Source organism: Galeopterus variegatus, unplaced genomic scaffold (genome assembly GCF_000696425.1).
Source record: "Galeopterus variegatus unplaced genomic scaffold, G_variegatus-3.0.2 Scaffold95, whole genome shotgun sequence".
NCBI classification, from domain to species: domain Eukaryota; kingdom Metazoa; phylum Chordata; class Mammalia; order Dermoptera; family Cynocephalidae; genus Galeopterus; species Galeopterus variegatus.
In genome coordinates this window covers 120,905-138,319 of record NW_007726206.1, presented here as the reverse complement: position 1 = coordinate 138,319, position 17,415 = coordinate 120,905, and the positions used below count along the sequence as shown (strand labels likewise).

At 50.5% G+C, this 17,415-nt stretch overlaps 1 protein-coding gene across 1 annotated transcript in view; it reads right to left on the bottom strand.

Moving 5' to 3' along the window:
- PRPH (peripherin) overlaps positions 1 to 7,965 on the bottom strand; it is a 9,098-nt gene extending 1,133 nt beyond the window's left edge. The window contains exons 1-6 of the mRNA XM_008583126.1: positions 7,352 to 7,965; positions 6,889 to 6,949; positions 6,639 to 6,734; positions 6,072 to 6,239; positions 5,856 to 5,981; positions 5,539 to 5,759 (exon numbers count right to left, since the gene is read on the bottom strand). Coding sequence (XP_008581348.1) covers positions 5,539 to 5,759; positions 5,856 to 5,981; positions 6,072 to 6,239; positions 6,639 to 6,734; positions 6,889 to 6,949; positions 7,352 to 7,896 — 1,217 coding nt within the window. The 5' untranslated portion in view covers positions 7,897 to 7,965. The remainder of the gene's footprint in view (positions 1 to 5,538; positions 5,760 to 5,855; positions 5,982 to 6,071; positions 6,240 to 6,638; positions 6,735 to 6,888; positions 6,950 to 7,351) is intronic.
- Between the last annotated feature and the right edge of the window lie 9,450 nt (positions 7,966 to 17,415).

The following is a 17,415-nucleotide window of genomic DNA, read 5'->3' as shown; positions in this document are numbered from 1 at the left end:
AAAAAAAAAAAAAAAAAAAAAAAAAAATATTTACTTGAACTGCAGAATTATAAAACAAGTATTAGGGTTAAAAACAGATTTAGGAACAAATGCAACTGATATTTGTTATGCATTTAACATTTGCTAACTCAACTAGTGAGAGCCAAAGTACACAGGGAACTAGAGCAGCCGACCAGCGTCGAGAGCTCAGTATGTTTTGGATATCAGTTGGCATGTCTTATAAAGGGGATGGAGAATATAAATTAACTGGGTAAGGTTGGTAAAGTAAACATCTTCAGTGATAGGAAGTGGCAGCAGAACCAAAAAAAGCCCTGGAAGTCAGTATGCAGTTGCTACTAGGCCATGGAAACCATGGGACAATCAAAGCCAAGAGAAAGAAGAAACTATGGGTAAGCAAATGCCAGGGTGAGGTGGTTTGCACATTGGGACAGGAGCTATGGAAGCAGTAGAACCCTGGGTTAGGGACCAGTGCACTCCTGCAGCTGAGGGGAGTCCCAGCCACCTCCCAGGCTCTATGATCTTTGCAACCCAGATAACTGAACTCCCTCTTCCACCCGCTGTGGGTGGCCCCTAGTAAATTATCCCTGGTATAACAGTGGGCACCTCTTTGGGGCCCAGGATATGTGTGCCCATAACAGTCCAGTTCTCTCTAGGTACAGTACTAGATAAATGTAGCCACATCCTTACTTTTGAGATGACCTTTTTATAGACATCATGAAAACTATCTCCCTTCAGTTAACCTTTTTCCAAAAAGCAGAGTACAATAAAATCAACGTTGTATAAGCTTCTTAAATACAATCAAATCCCAGCCACCCAGCCTTCTTGAGGTTAACATCAGATCACCTTGATTAGAACTGTATGTATTAAAACTTTTCAATCACAGCCAAGTCCAAGGTTATATTATTTCAATAGATGGCTGGACTCACCTGTGACAATTTGATCCTTTTAAATTCTCTCCAGCATTTGGGCCAGCCTGTGGCTCACTCGGGAGAATGTGGTGCTGTTAACACCAAGGCCATGGGTTCAGAGCCCTCTATAGGGATGGTCGGTTAGCTCACTTGGGAGAGCGTGGTGCTGACAACACCAAGTCAAAGGTTAAGATCCCCTTACTGGTCATCTTTTTAAAAAAAGTAAAAGAAAAACAGTGGTCTAGTCTCTCTTTTCTTCAAAATTTCCTTTCCCGGGCCGGCCGGGTGGCGCACTGGATAGTGCGCCGCTTGGGAAGTGCGGCAGCGCTCCCGCCCGAGGGTTTGGATCCCACATACAGACCAGTTCCCGCTCACTGGCTGAGCGAGGCGCGGGAGCAGCACCGAGGGCTGCGATCCCGTTGCCGGTCCCCGGTCCGGTACGGGGGCAACACTGAGGGTTGCGATCCGTTGCTGGACATGGAAAAAGACAAAAAGACAAAATTTCCTTTCCCAAACACCAGTCGTTCTTTCCTCCAGGTCTTTATCTTCTAACAGTCAAACATTCTGAGAGAGGAGTCTTCTCTCCACTTCCTTATCTCTCTTTCACTCCTCAGTTGACCACATTTGTCTTCTGACCCTATGCTGCCCTGAAGCTGACCTTATTGAGGTCTCTAGAATCTTCCTTGATGATAAATCCCAAATTTTCCTATTGTTATCTAACCTGGGCTTCCAGCAACCTTTGACATGGCTAGTCACTCCATCCTTAAAGCTTTCTCCTGCCTTGACTTCTCAAGGCCACACTGTCCTGGTTCTCACATCTCTGCGTGTTAATTCTTAACAGTCTCTTTAAGATTCTCCCCAAGGCCACTGTCCTTTTTCATTTTATGCCCTGTTCTTGGATGATTTTATCTCCTCTCATGTGTGACACCTGAGAGGTCCCATGCTGTCATCTCCAGCTTGATCTCTCTTCCTTGTATCCAGTACAAATCATATGCCACAAACTCTGATGTGAAAGTTTTCAAACTTCAAATTTGGCCTTCTTAAAAATCTAAGCATTTGAAACTCCAAAGCTTTTGTTTGGTTTTCTGCAGTGAATTTTCTCCTCTGAGGTAATAAACTGCCACTGAATAAAAAGGAGGTAAGGCAAGGGTATAAGAATGTGTGTGTATGTGTGGGAGCACACAGGCGTGACAAAGAACAGGGAGTGCTCGAAGGGCAAAAGTCCGAAATGCACTTATGCAGAACCTAAGTGCTGAAAACAGCACATGCTGGAAACAGAAAATAGTTTCTGCTAGATTAGATAAGAACATTAAAGGGCCGGCCTGTGGCTCACTCAGGAGAGTGTGGTACTGATAACACCAAGGCCACGGGTTCAGATCCCATATAGGGACAGCTGGTTAGCTCACTGGGTGAGCGTGGTGCTGACAACACCAAGTCAAGGGTTTAGATCCCCTTACCGGTCATCTTTTTTAAAAATAAATAAATAAATAAAAATAAATAAATAAGAACATTAAGGTCATTTCTAACCCAGCTCCAAGCCCTTTCCTTTGTTTCTCAAGTTGTTTTCCAGAGAATGCCCCATAGCTAATTTCTTTTCGTTCCTTTGATAAATGATTGATTAAGTTGTTTTTTCTCTTGTATTTCCTTGTCTTTGCAATAAAAGCTGAAGCACATACTGACTCTGGGCTGTGCCTTGTTTCTCCCTTCTTGAGGGAGTGTCTCAGTGCAGTCCCATTGGGCTTCTCATTGCTCTTAATATTTGGGCTCTGAGTAATCGTTGCATCTCCGTCACACAGCGAGAAGTGATACATATGTGTGCCCCTGTGTGAACGTGTGATGGTGGTGAGAAGCCTGAGTAATATCTGCAGTGGACATTGTGGTTGACTCTCAACATCCATTCCGTACCCGGTGATGAGCCCAAACCAATCAGCAGCCTTCCCCTGGCAACTGTTATTAGTCCAGGTGTGGACACACCAATGACATTAGCTAAACAGCAGAAAGGAAAGGATTTTTTTTTTAAAGGTGACCGGCAAGGGGATCTTAATCCTTAACTTGGTGTTGTCAGCACCACACTCTCCCAAATGAGCCACGGGCCAGCCCAGGAAAGGATTTTTACCTCATACCTGGGAGGATATTTTTCTCTTTCCTCCACTGGATGTGAATAGGAAAGCATCACCCAGTAGCTTCTGGTGGCCATCTTGGGATCATGAGGCGAGTCATCCTAAGGGCAAAATTCCCTTCTGAGGAGGAAGGCTGAGCAGAGCCGTGGACAGAACTTGGGTCCTTGATGTCATTACTGAGCTGTTGAATCAACTAATCACAGAGCACAGTCCCTACCTCTGGCTCCTTGTTATGTGAATACCTGCTTTTTTTTTTTTTTTTTGGTGGTTGTCTAGTACAGGGATCCAAACTCTTTTTTTTTTTTTTTAAAAAAGAAACCGGGGGGGGGACCCAAACCTTTTTTTTTTTTTTTAAAAAAGAAACCGGGGGGGGGACCCAAACCTTTTTTTTTTTTTTTAAAAAAGAAACCGGGGGGGGGACCCAAACCTTTTTTTTTTTTTTTAAAAAAGAAACCGGGGGGGGGACCCAAACCTTTTTTTTTTTTTTTAAAAAAGAAACCGGGGGGGGGACCCAAACCTTTTTTTTTTTTTTTAAAAAAGAAACCGGGGGGGGGACCCAAACCTTTTTTTTTTTTTTTAAAAAAGAAACCGGGGGGGGGACCCAAACCTTTTTTTTTTTTTTTAAAAAAGAAACCGGGGGGGGGACCCAAACCTTTTTTTTTTTTTTTAAAAAAGAAACCGGGGGGGGGACCCAAACCTTTTTTTTTTTTTTTAAAAAAGAAACCGGGGGGGGGACCCAAACCTTTTTTTTTTTTTTTAAAAAAGAAACCGGGGGGGGGACCCAAACCTTTTTTTTTTTTTTTAAAAAAGAAACCGGGGGGGGGACCCAAACCTTTTTTTTTTTTTTTAAAAAAGAAACCGGGGGGGGGACCCAAACCTTTTTTTTTTTTTTTGGGGGTTGTCTAGTACAGGGATCCAAACTCTTGACCTTGGTGTTATAACACTGTGCTCTAAACAACTGAGCTAACTGACCAGACTTTTTTGTTTGTTTGTTTTTTAAGGGATTATCTTTTACTTGTAATAAAAAGTGTTCTAATAGATTCAGTATCTCAAAAATGTCCAGTCACCTGAACTCCAGACCTGTGGGCCCAACTGCCTACAGTCCCCTCGTCTTGGATGTTCCACAGCATCTCACACCCAATAAGTCTAAAACTGACTTTATTGTCTTAGGCTCCCACATCCCCTGCCTCCAGTCTTCCCTCTTTCTGTGAAAGGCACCACCATCTATCTGCCTCGTTCTTCAAGACAAAAACTTGGGTCATCTTTACTGTTTCCCTTTCCCTTACACTGCCAGTCTATCCTTAGATACTGCAGATTCTACCCCCAGAATGTTTCTCCAATCCATCTCCTGCTACTGTATGCACCATTGTCTCTTCCATGTTTCACTGCAGAAGCCTCTGGTCTCCAATCTTGTTCCAATTCCTTCTGCACACTTCAGCCAGTGTCATCTTTTTAAAACGTAGATCTGACTTCTTCATTCTCCTGATTAAAACCGTTAAACTTCTTTTCCTTTTCCTTAGGATAACTCTGAATGCTTTAATATGGTCCACCAAGCTCGCCATGACTGGGCCCTTATTTTATCTTTCCAGCCTCAACACTGTTCCTTCCATTCCAGCCTTTACTCCAGCACTGTAGGACTGCTTTCAGTTCCCAAACTTGTTCTCTGTAGTAGATTGAATTATGTCCTCCCAAAACTCACTGAAGCTTGAATTGTGTCCCCCAAGTTTTATGTACTAGAAACTTAGCCCCCACTGTGACTGCTAAGAGGGTGGGAGATCCTATTATGGTAATCCTATTATGGAAACATGGAGCCTTGAAGAGGTGATTGGGTTGTAGGACCCTGCAGTAGTGAATGGATTAAAAAGGGTGGTCAGGGCTTTAAAAGAAAGGAGCGTCTCTCTCTCTCTCTGCTCTCTCTGTTTCCACCATCTTGCAATGTGAGACCCTTGGATCACTGTCACCACCACCAGACGGACTTTGGACTTCTCAGCCTCAGAAACCGTAAGCAGTAAATTTCATTTTCTTTATAAATCACCCAGTTGCAGGTACTTTGTTATAAGCAACAAAAACAGACTAATACATTCTCTTACCTCCTGGCTGATTTTTCCAACTAGAAAGTCCTCCTCCTCCCCCTGCTTCACCTAACTCCTGCTCATTCTTCAGTGCTCAGTGTGATGTCACCTCTTTTGGGTTAGGTGCTCCTCTTCATGTTACCACACCACACGACTTATCCCAGACACCGCACTCATCAAGAGTTGGGATTGTCTGCTTATTTTTTCCATCTGCCCCATGCCAGACTGTGAGATCCTCGAGAGCAGGGATTCTGGTTTATGTCCTGCACTTAAGCACCATAACTGAATGAAGAAGATAATCTTAAATCTAAAGTGGATTTTTTTACTTGAAGGCAAGGGTAGGATGGAACGGAGTTGGAAGACAACGTGGAAATAGATATTTTCAAGCAGGGGGAGGGTGGTGGTAGCAGAATCTGATTCCAGCAGCCCGCCCCGCACCGGCTCTCCTCGCCCTCCAGCAGCTTCCGGTAGGTGGCGATCTCGATGTCCAGGGCCATCTTGACGTTGAGGAGCTCCTGGTACTCGCGCAGGTGCCGCGCCATCTCCTCCTTTAGCTGCCGCAGCTCTTCCTCGAGCCGCGCGGCGCCCGCCTGGTACCCGCCCGCCTCCAGGGCGAATTGCTCCTCCAGCTCCCGCAGCTGTCTGAGCAGCGCCTCGTTCTGCCGGGGGGTGGGTGGAACCGGAGGGGAGGGTCAGTCGGGGAACCCTTCGGCGGCGGCGGCTCCCCGGGCCCGGGCGCGCGGCGTCGTACTCACCGTGCCGCGCAGCCCGTCCACCTCGCACGTCAGACTCTGGATCTGGCGTCGGGACTCGTTCATCTCCTGCTTGGCCTGGCGCAGGGCCTCGTGGTTCCGGTTGGCGGCGTCGGACAGGTCCGCGTACTGTGGGGAGGAGCGACCGGACCTTGAGAGGGCGGGGACGCGCAGCCCCCTCAGCGTCCCCCCTGCCCCGGCCCTCCTGGGCTCTCGCACCTTGGACTTGTACCACTCCTCCGCTTCCTGCAAGTTCTTCGCCGCGATGCTCTCATACTGCGCGCGGATGTCCCTCAGCGCCGCCGTCAGCTCGGGCTTCACCGTCGCCTCCACCTCCACCTGCTGCACCTGCTGGCTCTCCACGCTCACCTGCAGGTCTCGCAGCTCCTACCGCCCAAGGCAGGCAGAAGATGCGCCGACGGTGCAAATCGCACGCGGGGCGCGCAGTTTGCGCATAGAAAAAAGAAACACTTGAATGAACAGAAAGGGGCGCCAGGGAGTGCAGCACGCACACGACAGTGCGACCTGTGTCCCGGCTGGCGCTAAGCCAGCGGCAGGGTTACGGGGCACAGCTCCGCCGCCCGCCACCAGGTGGCGCAGGGGTGGGTGTCAAACCACCTGTAGAGGCGGCTTGAGTGGCGGCCTCTGCCCGGAGACTCCCACTTCTCATCCCCAGGGCGATTCCTCCGCTCCACCTGCCAGTCTCCTCCAGAGCCTCGTCTCCGCAGCTCCAGCGAGACCAACCCCCAACCTCCGAAGCCACCCCTGACACCCGGGTCCACCCACCTCCTCGTGCAGCTTCTTGAGGAACTCAATCTCATCCATTAGAGACTCAATCTTGCGCTCTAGTTCCAGACGGGACAAGGTGGCATCATCCACGTCCTTCGTGGGTGGCAGAGGGGTTCAAGAGAAGGAAGGGGCTGCTCAGGCCGAGGAAGGGCCGGGCCTTCCCTGTCTACCTCCGCGCGCCCACCTTGGATTCGTAGGCAGCCGGTAGGGATGGGGAGGCGGAACTCGACGTGGGGCCCGGGCTCACCTTGCGGAAGAGCACAAGGTTGTGCTCTGCGTCCTCTCGCTTGCGCGTCTCCTCCTCCAGCCTGACGGGAATAGAAGGCAGACGCCGAGCTGCGGGGTCTCCATCCGGTTCTCCCCCCAGACCGTGCCCCCCAGGATCCGAGTTAGAGGCCGTTACTGCTGCCCAGGACTCTAAGCGACGGGCCTAATGGAACTGCCCCCATTTTCTCTCTAACGGGCTGAGAGCTGAGAAGAGGTCCCCTTAATATATAGAGGAGGCGTAAATACCCACCCCACCTCCGCAGACACTCAGAGCAAAGTGCTGGAGGGAGAGAGGGGACTTGGAGCCCGCGGGCAAGGATGCTGCCTGCACACACCCGGGCTGGCAGGGGGAGTCAGCCCCTCGGGCTGCTGGTGGGGCGGGGAGAGGAGGGATGGGCAGCCTCCTCGACGGTCGCCGCTCAGCCCCAGCCCTGCCCCCTGACCTCTGCTTGAGCGCCGCCAGGTCCTCCGCCAGCCCGTCGCGCTCCACCTGCACCCGGTCGCGCTCGCGGCCGAGCAGCTCTAGCTCCCGCCGCAGCTCGCGCAGCTCCTGCTGGCACAGCTGGTCGGCGCGCGCCGGATCCTGGCCCCGGGCCTGGCTCAGCTCCCCGCGCAGGGCCGCGTTCTGCTGCTCCAGGAAGCGCACCTTCTCAATGAAGTTGGCGAAGCGGTCGTTGAGCTCCTGCAGCTCCTGCTTCTCGTTGCTGCGCGTGGCCAGGAACTCCTGGTTGAGGGCCTCGGCCATGGAGAAGTCGAGGCGCTCCGAGGGCAGGCGCAGGAGAGCGCCCGCGCCCGCCCTGGGGACACGGAAGCTGCCCAGGCGCACCGAGGAGCTCGGGGACGCTGAGCCCAGCAGGCGGCTGCCCGAGAAGCGGGAGCTGGACGAGTAGGAGAAGGCGCCGGGGGACAGTGAGGGCGGCGGCCCGAAGGTGCGGCGGTATGAAGTGGAACTGACGCTGGCCCGGAGGCCCGACGGATGGTGGCTCATGGCGGCCGAGGATGGGCAGTCACGGCTCGCAGAGCTAGGCCGGGGGCTGGGGAGGGGCCGCACACAGCTTCGAGGCGGCTTTATAGCCCCGCGGTCTTGGGGGAGGGGGTGGCGGGCAGCTCCTCCCAATGGCCTGACTGCGGGCTCGAGCGGGGCTGTGGGGAGGGGGATGCCCCACCCCTGCGGAACAGCAGGAGCGCCGCACCCTCCCTTCCCTGGTTGCTGGCGCCCTGCCTACTTGATTCCCCCTGTTGCTGGCGGGGAAGGAAGCAGGGATGGCGACCACAGGCAGGCCGGGGATGGGGGTCAGCGCCTTCCAGCAAGCATCCAAAGCTGGAGCCTAGAGTGGGAGGCCGTGAGTTGAGCTGGGGTCCCTGCCTGAAAGAGCTGGTAAAAATTATGTATTATTACAGGAGGACCTGAAGTTAAAGGGCAGGCTTGTGGCACATGAGTAGGGAAGAGGCCAGGTAGGGAGGGAGAGTTGGCCTGGATTAGGCCCCAGAGCTTGTGCCTCTATTAGTCCCCTTAAGGCTTTCACCCTCTGTCAGCTACCTCCTCCTTCACCACACCCAGGGAGAAATGGGGGGCAGGCGGGCAGAGGCAGAGGGGGCTGGGGAAGGGCTGGTCTCTTCCTAATCCCCAGGGCCCTGTGAAGGGATGGTGCCTGGCGCCAGCTCTGCGGCTAATGGACTGACCTGCTCCCATCCCCCTCCCCTGAGAGGGGCCCAGCCGAGGCTGCCTGCTGACGTTTCAGCCTTAAAGACACAGCCCCCAAAACCTGGACCTGCCCCAGGCCCAACAGGGTGGGTAGATCCTAGGGGGCTGAGGTTGGCTGGGCCCAGCTCTGGATTCCACTGGGGAGGCAGGGTCTGTGCCATGCTGAGGCTGAGTGGACCTGTTGTATGCTGTCTGGATTTACCGGATGCTCCCTCCCCCCCACCCCCTCACCTCCCATCCCCCACCAACTGCTGCTCAGTCACGGGTCTTACTGGAACCAGGACGATCCTGAGGTAGGAAGGGGAGGGGGCTGGGGGTGGCACTGCTGCCAAGGCTGAGAGATGGATAGACCGGCAGGAACCGGTTACCACCATTGAGGAGTTGCAGGTACCCAGAGATGGGCGGGGCTTGATGGGGAAGAGATGGGGAAAGAGAAGGTGCCCATCCCCAGTGGTCTGAAAGAGGTGAGAGAAGGCCTGGAACAGACCCACAAACTTGTGCACACAAACAGATGCATATGCATAGCCCCGTACACCTATATGCACACACATTACACACACAAGTATACACACAGCCAGACATCCTTTCATACCCCGCCCCTCCCTTCTCTCCCCCCGCCCCGAGTTAGCGGGAAGGCTGCTGTCTGGCCTTAGTATGTCAAACAGCTTCCAGAATGCAGTCACAGGCTGCCCAGGAGGGGACAGGCAGCTCTGATGATCTGCAGGAGCCAGGCTTGTTGAGTTTACCAGGAGCCATGGGCCGCTGCTGCTGGGGACGCTAGGGCTCTCCAGTAGGGACAGGTCTGCCTTGGATTGGCCCTGAGGATGGGAACTGGACGTCTGGGGAAGCAGGTTTGGGGCTGCAGGCTGGACTGCTGGCTGGGGGTGAGAAGGGCGGCTCCCGGGCTGGCCGGCTCCTTGGTTTTGCAGGGCAGAGGAAACCTCCCCCACCCTTGTGCGTCCTCTGAGATGGACCAAGGCCAATGCACGCCCGCGCACATCCCTACCGCCTTCGCCTTCGTCTCCTCTCCAAGCCCCTCCTTCCTTCCGGGCCATTAGCCTCTCCTTGCACAGCTGCCAGCTCCTTCTCCTTGATGGGTCTGGTTTGGTTGCCGGGGGAATGGGAAGGAGGAGGATGGGAGAGAGGATGGGAGGGATAAACCAGGGCCTGTCCACCACCCCCGACAAACTGCTGGGAGCGGGGAGGCATAGGGTCCTGCCGGGTCTGGGAGGTGGGGTGCTCAGCAGGTGTGAGGAGGGGCCTGGGGAAGCTTTCTGCTGCAGCCCTGGGCCCTGGTCTCTGAGCCCTGGCTGCCACTGGTTGGGAGCCCCATTCACCCCAGCCTCGGCCCCACCCTGCAGGAGCAAATGGAGCCAGCGCTGTGAGAAGGCGGAGGCAAGGCCTGGGGAGGACCAGCTCAGACCCTGTCTTTGTAGGGAGCTGTTGGTAGACCTGGGCCTTTCAGAGTAGAGGTTGCAGGGGCTGGGGCTGGGCCCAGGGAGTTCCAGATGAAGTTCCTGTCCCCTCCCTTGCTTAAGCCCCCAGCTCGCTATTCAGATGCCTCAGAGGAGAGGGCACCAGAGGGTCCTGGGAGTTATGGAGTGAGTCAGCCAGGCCTGGGTGGGGGAACCACAGGGCAGAGGAGGCTCCTCCCGTTACTCAGAAGAAGTCAAACCTGGGAGATCTTGAGGCCAGAAGAAAGGTAGGGGGCCAGCCGCCAGCTTCCCATCTGATCCCACTCTCTATTGCACAAATTTAGGCTCGGTCGCTATGTCCCTTAGTAAAATGGGGATACTTGTAGTTTCTACCTTATAGTGTTTGGGGAGGATTCAATGAATAAATACATGTAAGATGCTTAGGATACACCGTAAATGCTGAAAATGTAAACTAGTTTTATTATTACTATGATTATTATTAATATTGGGGGCTGAGTGCAGTGAGGGTCTGGGCTTCTTTTGGGTTGTCCCCATTCGTGGCTGGGAGCAATGCTGGACCCGTGGTGGAAGGAACCAAGTACTTCACAGCTGATGGATGGAGGGGAAGGTGTCCTGTCCTCATCCTTCCTTAGTGTACAAGGAACTCTAGACAGACTGCTTGGGTTCAATGATGGCTGCTGAACTGAATTAGCTGTGTGCTTTGGGTTTTTGTGAGTGTCTTATCCTGTTAACCTCTGTTCACCCCATTTTCTTTTCTTTTCCTTCCTTCTTCCTTTTTTTTTTTGGCAGCTGACCAGTGTGGCGATCCAAACCCTTGACCTTGGTGTTATCATCACCACGCTCTAACCAACTGAGCTAACTGGCCAGCCTCACCCCATTTTCTTTATCCATAAGTGGTGATGATAATAATAGTACCTACCTCATAGCGTTGGGAGGAGTGAGTGAGTTACAACTGTGAAGCACTTAGTACTTGGCCAGTGTTATTGATACCTCTCCTGCTGCCTCCCTTGGCTGCTCTGGTGAAAGCTTGCAGAGAAACCACAATTGGACGCATTCAGGGGTTTGCAAGTAAGATGAGCAACAAAGTTTAGGTTACTGGCAAAAGTGCTGCTACGTGATGGGCCATGGACTCAAAGGTGTATCAGGAGGGGTGTGTAGGCCAGAGGTGGTGGGAGATTGGGGGAGTAAAGAGGTCCATAGCTGGACTCCCAGGCAAGGCCAAAGAACAGTCAGTGCAAAGGAATCGAAGGAGCCCTCTGAAAGGGTAGGAAGTTATTTTCAAGAACAGGATGCATGGATTTGTGATTTTGGAGCTGGGGTATTTATGGATGATAAAGTTCTCAGTGTGTTTCTAAGTGAGTGGGCAGCTGAGGCTAAGGTGGAATGGAGGGAAAGGCCATAGGAGAAGAGACCAGGCTGCCAGTCTGGGTACTTACTGATTGTGTGACCCTGAGTGAATTCCTCGTTCTCTCTGAGTTTCAGTTTCTTCATCTGTAAAACAGAGATAATGACACCTTCCTGGCATGTTGTGAGGCTCATAGCAGGTGCTCAGCAATGTGGATTATCTTCTTCCCCTCCCATGTGACAGAGAGGAAACAGACATAGTGTCTCAATGACATATCCCTAATTACTTGTAACTGAATGTCAGCTGGGAGGTCTAGGATTGGCTCAAATCTTCCACCTCCTGGGAAAAATCCAATGTCTTCCCCAAGATTCCTTTGCCTTCCCAGGTGCTTCCTTTTTAAGTCTCTAGTTTCAAATCCCTGCTGCCCCTGAATTGGCTTATGTTACAGTTGACTCTTGTATGTCCCACATGTAGAACTCAGCACTGTCCCTTGCTTCCCAGGGTCCCTTTTCCCCATCACTTAGATAGGACCTGAGGCTCAGAGGGACAAAGTTGCTTGTCTGAGGTTTCTGTGAGCTAGTGGCAGCTCTGTCCCTGGGGAGTGCATCCTGGTTGGTCAGGTCCTGGGTGGCCCTGCTGGTGTTCTGTGCTCTGGGCCTGCAGGACCAAGGTGAGCCTCAGCCAGAAGAGATCCTGTTCCACACTTTTCAAGGTGCACTCTCCCAGCCCTGTCTGACTGCAGGGTCCCCACTGACAGAGTGGCTTCACCAGAGTGGAATATTTCTCCCATTGTCTCTTTTTGGGGGCTCTATCCCTCCCAGTTAGGGAGCACCCCATGCATCTTTGCCATCTCATCACTTTTCTCACTGTATCGTATAATAACAGCTGACACTTCCTATGTGCCAAGCACTGGGATAAGCACTTAATACACTTTGTCACTTCTAATCCTCACAATAACCCTACAACATACTATTCCCATTTTGCAGTTGACAAAACAGGCATAGAGAGGCTAAGCAACTTACCAAAAATCACTCAGCTAGTAAATTAGTAATCTATTTATATGCATGACACCCTCCTCGCTGGCAATATAATCTTTAAGGGCAGCCAACAGGTCTTACTTGTCTTTGTGTCTGTGGTGTCTAGTGCCGGACCTAGGTCAACTAAACGCTTGAAGCACCTGAAAAATCTCTTGGTTGTTGGTCTGTAAAATAAAGAGAGATGTGTTGCTGCCACCTTCTGATCAGAAGCCAGAATGACATGCCTGCCATCTGAATGCACCTATTTATTTGTGCCACGTGGTATTGTTTTTATTGTATCTACACTTGAGTGCCAGACTCAAGGATTGTTGGAATTTGGAGGATGCTTCAAAAATATTTATTGTGACCTCTTTCATACTGATGCAGAGACTTATCCAAGGGGGGTGTAAAGTAGTGTCAGAACAGTATTGGTAGGGCCGGCCCGTGGCTCACTCAGGAGAGTGAGGTGCTGATAACACCAAAGCCATGGGTTCGGATCCCATATAGGGATGGCCAGTTAGCTCACTGGGTGAGTGTGGTGCTGACAACACCAAGTCAAGGGTTAAGTTCCCCTTACCGGCCATCTTTAAAAAAAAAAAAAGAAGAACAGTATTGGTATTAGGAGTTCAGAGTCCTGATTCCATTCTTTTCGTGGATTCTAGAAGCCTCCTCTATTACCGCAGAAGCCAAAAGCCAGGGCAGGAGGGCAAAGTATGTCTCAGTTTCCCCCAAATCCTTTATTATGTCCAGCATTTCCAGTCCTGCCCTCATCTCCATCTGCCTGCCTGACCTTTTCAACCAGCTGCTCCTCAGCTGGAGAATAGGAGAGCAGCTTATGGCCCATGAGAGAATGGGTTGTGCCCAGGAAGCCACAATCCATGGCAGAATGCTAAGTGAACCTTCTCCAGGTATGATCTGGGGACCCGCCAGAATAACTGGGGGCCATTATAAAGCAGATTCCAGTGTCCCACCTAGAACTGAATCTCTGGAATGTGCATTTTAACAAACTCCCTAGGTGGTTTCTAAAGCTGACAAAAATTTGAGTATTCCTGGCCTAAATTTTTTTCTTTAAATTGTATATCTTTTACACCATTTTATTTTGAAAAATTTTAAACCCAGAGGAAAGTTGAAAGAATGCTGTTATGAACACCAATACAGTTGTTCCTCAGTATCTGCTATGGATTGAATGTCCCCCTCTCAAACTCATTGAAGCTTGAATTGTGTCCCCAAGTTTTATGTATTAGAAACTTAGCCCTCACTGTGACTGTTGGGAGGGTGGGAAATCCTATTATAGTAATTGAAAGGTGGGGCCTTGAAGATTGTAGGACCAAGCCATAGTGAATGGATTAATAATGGTGATCAGGGACGTGGTTCTGAGGGCTTTAAAAGGAGAATACATGAGAATCTCTCCTCTCTCTCTACTCTGCCATTTTCTGCCATGTGAGACCCTTGCGTTGCTGTAAAGCCACCACCAAAGAAAGCCTTCACCAGATGTGTTCCCTGGACTTTGGACTTCCCAGCCTCTGAAACTGTAAGCAATAAATTTCTTCTTTTTTTTTTTTTTTTTTTAAAAACACAGTCTCAATTGTGATAAATGAGACTTCCGGTTGCTTCATATTCACACCAATATTTAGGTATTTACTTTTATAAAAACTTCTATCTGGTAGGAACCATATTGTGCTATAAATTCTTATTACCTTGAAACATGAGAGACTTTTCATGCACTTATAGGCCTCTTTTATGATGTTCCTTGACCTTTTTTCTTTTCTTTTTTTCCTTTTTTTTGTCTTTTTTCATGTCCGGCAACGGATCGCAACCCTCAGTGTTGCGCCCGGACCGGACCAGGACCGGCAATGGGATCGCAACCCTCGGTGTTGCGTCCGCACCTCGCTCAGCCAGTGAGCGGGAACCGGTCTGTATGTGGGATCCGAACCCTCGGCGGGAGCGCCACCACACTCCCAAGCGGTGCACTGTAGCAGTGCGCCACCGGGCCGGCCCCGATTTCTTTTTTTTTTTAAAGATCACAGGTAAGGGGATCTTAACCCTTGACTTGGTGTTGTCAGCACCACACTCTCCCAAGTGAGCCATGGGCCGGCCCTCTATTATTATTATTTTTTTTACTGAATATTTTCAACCCATGGTTGGTAGAACCTGCAGATGTGCAACTGGGGATGTGGGGGGCCCACTGTATATTCTGTTCCCGGATTTACCAACTGTCAACATTTTGCCAGGATTCCTTTGAAAGTGTCACATGTCATTGTACTTCACACCTAAATACTTTACCATGCATCTCTTAAGAACATGGAAAATTTCCAGCATAACCCCAGTACTATTAGCTCACTCAAGAAATTTCACATTGAGAAAACAATATTATCTAATATGTAGTTCATGTTCAAATTCCCCCAATTGTCCCAATAATATTTTTCATAGCTATTTCTTCCCAATCCAGGACTCAAAGGTCATGGACAGAGAAGATCAAAAAAAGATAAGAAAAAGAAAAATAAGGTCATGAATGGTATTTGGTTGTCACCCAGGCAGAGGGAAGAGCCAGAGCAGAGGTGCAGACAGAGATGAGCTTGGCATGTCTGAGGAATTAGAGAAAGGTCGGCGAGGCCTGAGCAAGGCAGGGGAGGGAGGACAGTGGGAAAAGTGGGTTAGAGGAGTGGGAAGGAGTCAGAGCTCACAGGGCTTTGTGAGCCAGAGCAAAGAGTTTATTTTAAATGCAATGAGATTGGGATTTTTGAATTGGTAAATATTCATAATGTGTGGAAAAGCATGATACATACTGTATAGTCTCAAATCACAAAGTTGGATGTTACATATACACACACACAGGATCTAGAAGTACACGTCAAACTGTAACTGCTTGTGATTGTGGGTAACTTTCTTCTTTGCTGCTTGTGTTTTCAGCTTCTTATAATGCACATATTAGCTTTTAAAAAATAAAGGTTATTTAAAAAAAAATGCAATGAGGAGCCCTTGGAGGGTTTTAAGCAGGGAAATGACTTGACCTGATTTATGACCTTAAAAGGTCAATCTGAACACAATTTCAGAATTGGGACATTCTGTAAGACAACTATTCCTAGACTCTTTAAAAAAATCAATGTCATGGGCTGGCTAGTTAGCTCAGTTGGTTAGAGCATGGTGCTAACACCGAGGTCCAGGGTTCCATCCCTATATGTGTAGGGGAATGTCTTTGTTCTGAGGAGATGTCTGCTGGAGATATTTGGGGGTGAAGTGTTATGATGTCCACAATCTTCTTTCCAGTGGGTCAGCAAAGAAAAAGTATATGTTTAGAGAGAGAAAGCAAATATGGTAAATATTAACAACACTGAATCTAGACGGAGGGTATATGAGTATTGGAATAGTTTTTCAACTTTTCTGTATGTTTGAGCATTTTCATAATAGAAAGTTGGAAAGTGTAAGGCCCCATAGAAGACCCCAAAGGAGGCACTCCCTAAAACATGGCGCTTTTCTCTTCCGGGTCCTAACAATCTCGCCGGCGCCAAGGTGCAGCCTATCAGAAATCATTACCCGCCCCCAGCCAATCAACTACCGCCTCGTGTACTAACCACCCTCTCCCAGAACCGGCTCTATATAAATGTGTGCTTCTCCCCCGAATAAAGAGGAACTTCTCCGGTGAACTGTCAGCTCGGGTCCTGTCGTCCTTTCAGAAAGGACAAAAAAACAGTTGGTGGAGGAACAGATCAGTCTGGCAGCCGAGGAGAGGATGCAGGAGTGGACGCAGGGGGCTGCTGCCGCAGTCCAGGTGAGGGGGACTGGGCTGGGGAGCAGTGGGCAGACCTGAGGTGGGTTCTGAAGATAGAATCAACAGTATAGCATTGCTGCTGGTTTGGTGTGGGCCATGCAGGAAGGGACGAGTCCTTGAGCAGCTGGGGAGAGTGTGTTGCTATTTCCCAAGGTGGGGAAGACTGGAAATTTCCTCTTAGTGAGAAACTCAAGAGTTCTCTTTTGGCCATGTTCACATGCAGATGTCAGGAAGACAGAGGGCTGGCTGGTTAGCTCATTTGGTTAGAGTGCAGCGTTGTAACACCAAGGTCAAGGGTTTGGATCCCCATTCTGGCCAACTGCCAAAAAAAAAAAAAAAATGGAGAAGGCAGTTAGGTGTATGAGTCTGGGGTGCTGCGAGGTCAGTGCTGGAGATGCAGATTTGGATGATACTTAAAGCCGGGGACTAGATGAGGCTGTCCTGGGAGTGTATACATAGAGGGGGGTCCAGGATGCCATCAGGTTAGACATGCCTGCAGAGGAGTGTTCTGGGGGCCATGGGCAGGCCATGTCTAGGGTGGGAGATGGGAGGCAGGGACTCCCAGTAGCAGGCTGGAGCCTGGACAGGGTTGTCTGGGGTGTTGTCAGAACTGAGGAGAGGTGGGAGCTAAGGAGAGAGGAGCCAAAGGTGCCGAGGTTCAAGCTGGGCAGTAGTGAGGTTGTATCATGAGCGGGCAAGTCAAGGAGAGGAGGAGGCTTAAAGGAAAAAGGTGAGTTCAACTGGGCCATAGCGAGTATGAGGTGGGCTGAGGGATGCCTGAGAGAGGTTAGAGAACGATGCTGGAGATCAGGAAAGCGCCAGCGACGAGGGAAAGACGCTTGGGAGTTTCACCCAGCATGGTGAGGGCAGTGTAGTAGTGAGCCCTGGAGAAGGCCTCGTGATTTCATTTTCTTTGTGTGCTCAGCACACAGCACAGGCACAGAGTGAGGCCCGGGGCATAGGTGGAACCACCTGAGAAGAATGGGGCACCCCAGCATTGGCAAGTACCTCCTAGAAGGGAAGCTTTGCAGGACCTCCTACTTGCCCCTGTCAAGGGCATCATTCCCATTGTCTTTTACATCATTGTGGTATGAGGCAGTGGTACTGAGAAGGAGCAGTTGCGGAGTTAATCACACTGCTTATCAGAATAGAACCTGGGGTTCTCATCCTGGTCTCCACTTAATTCTGCAGGTCTCTTAGAAGCTGCCTGGTGAGCATTTTTCTCCACCTGAGGCA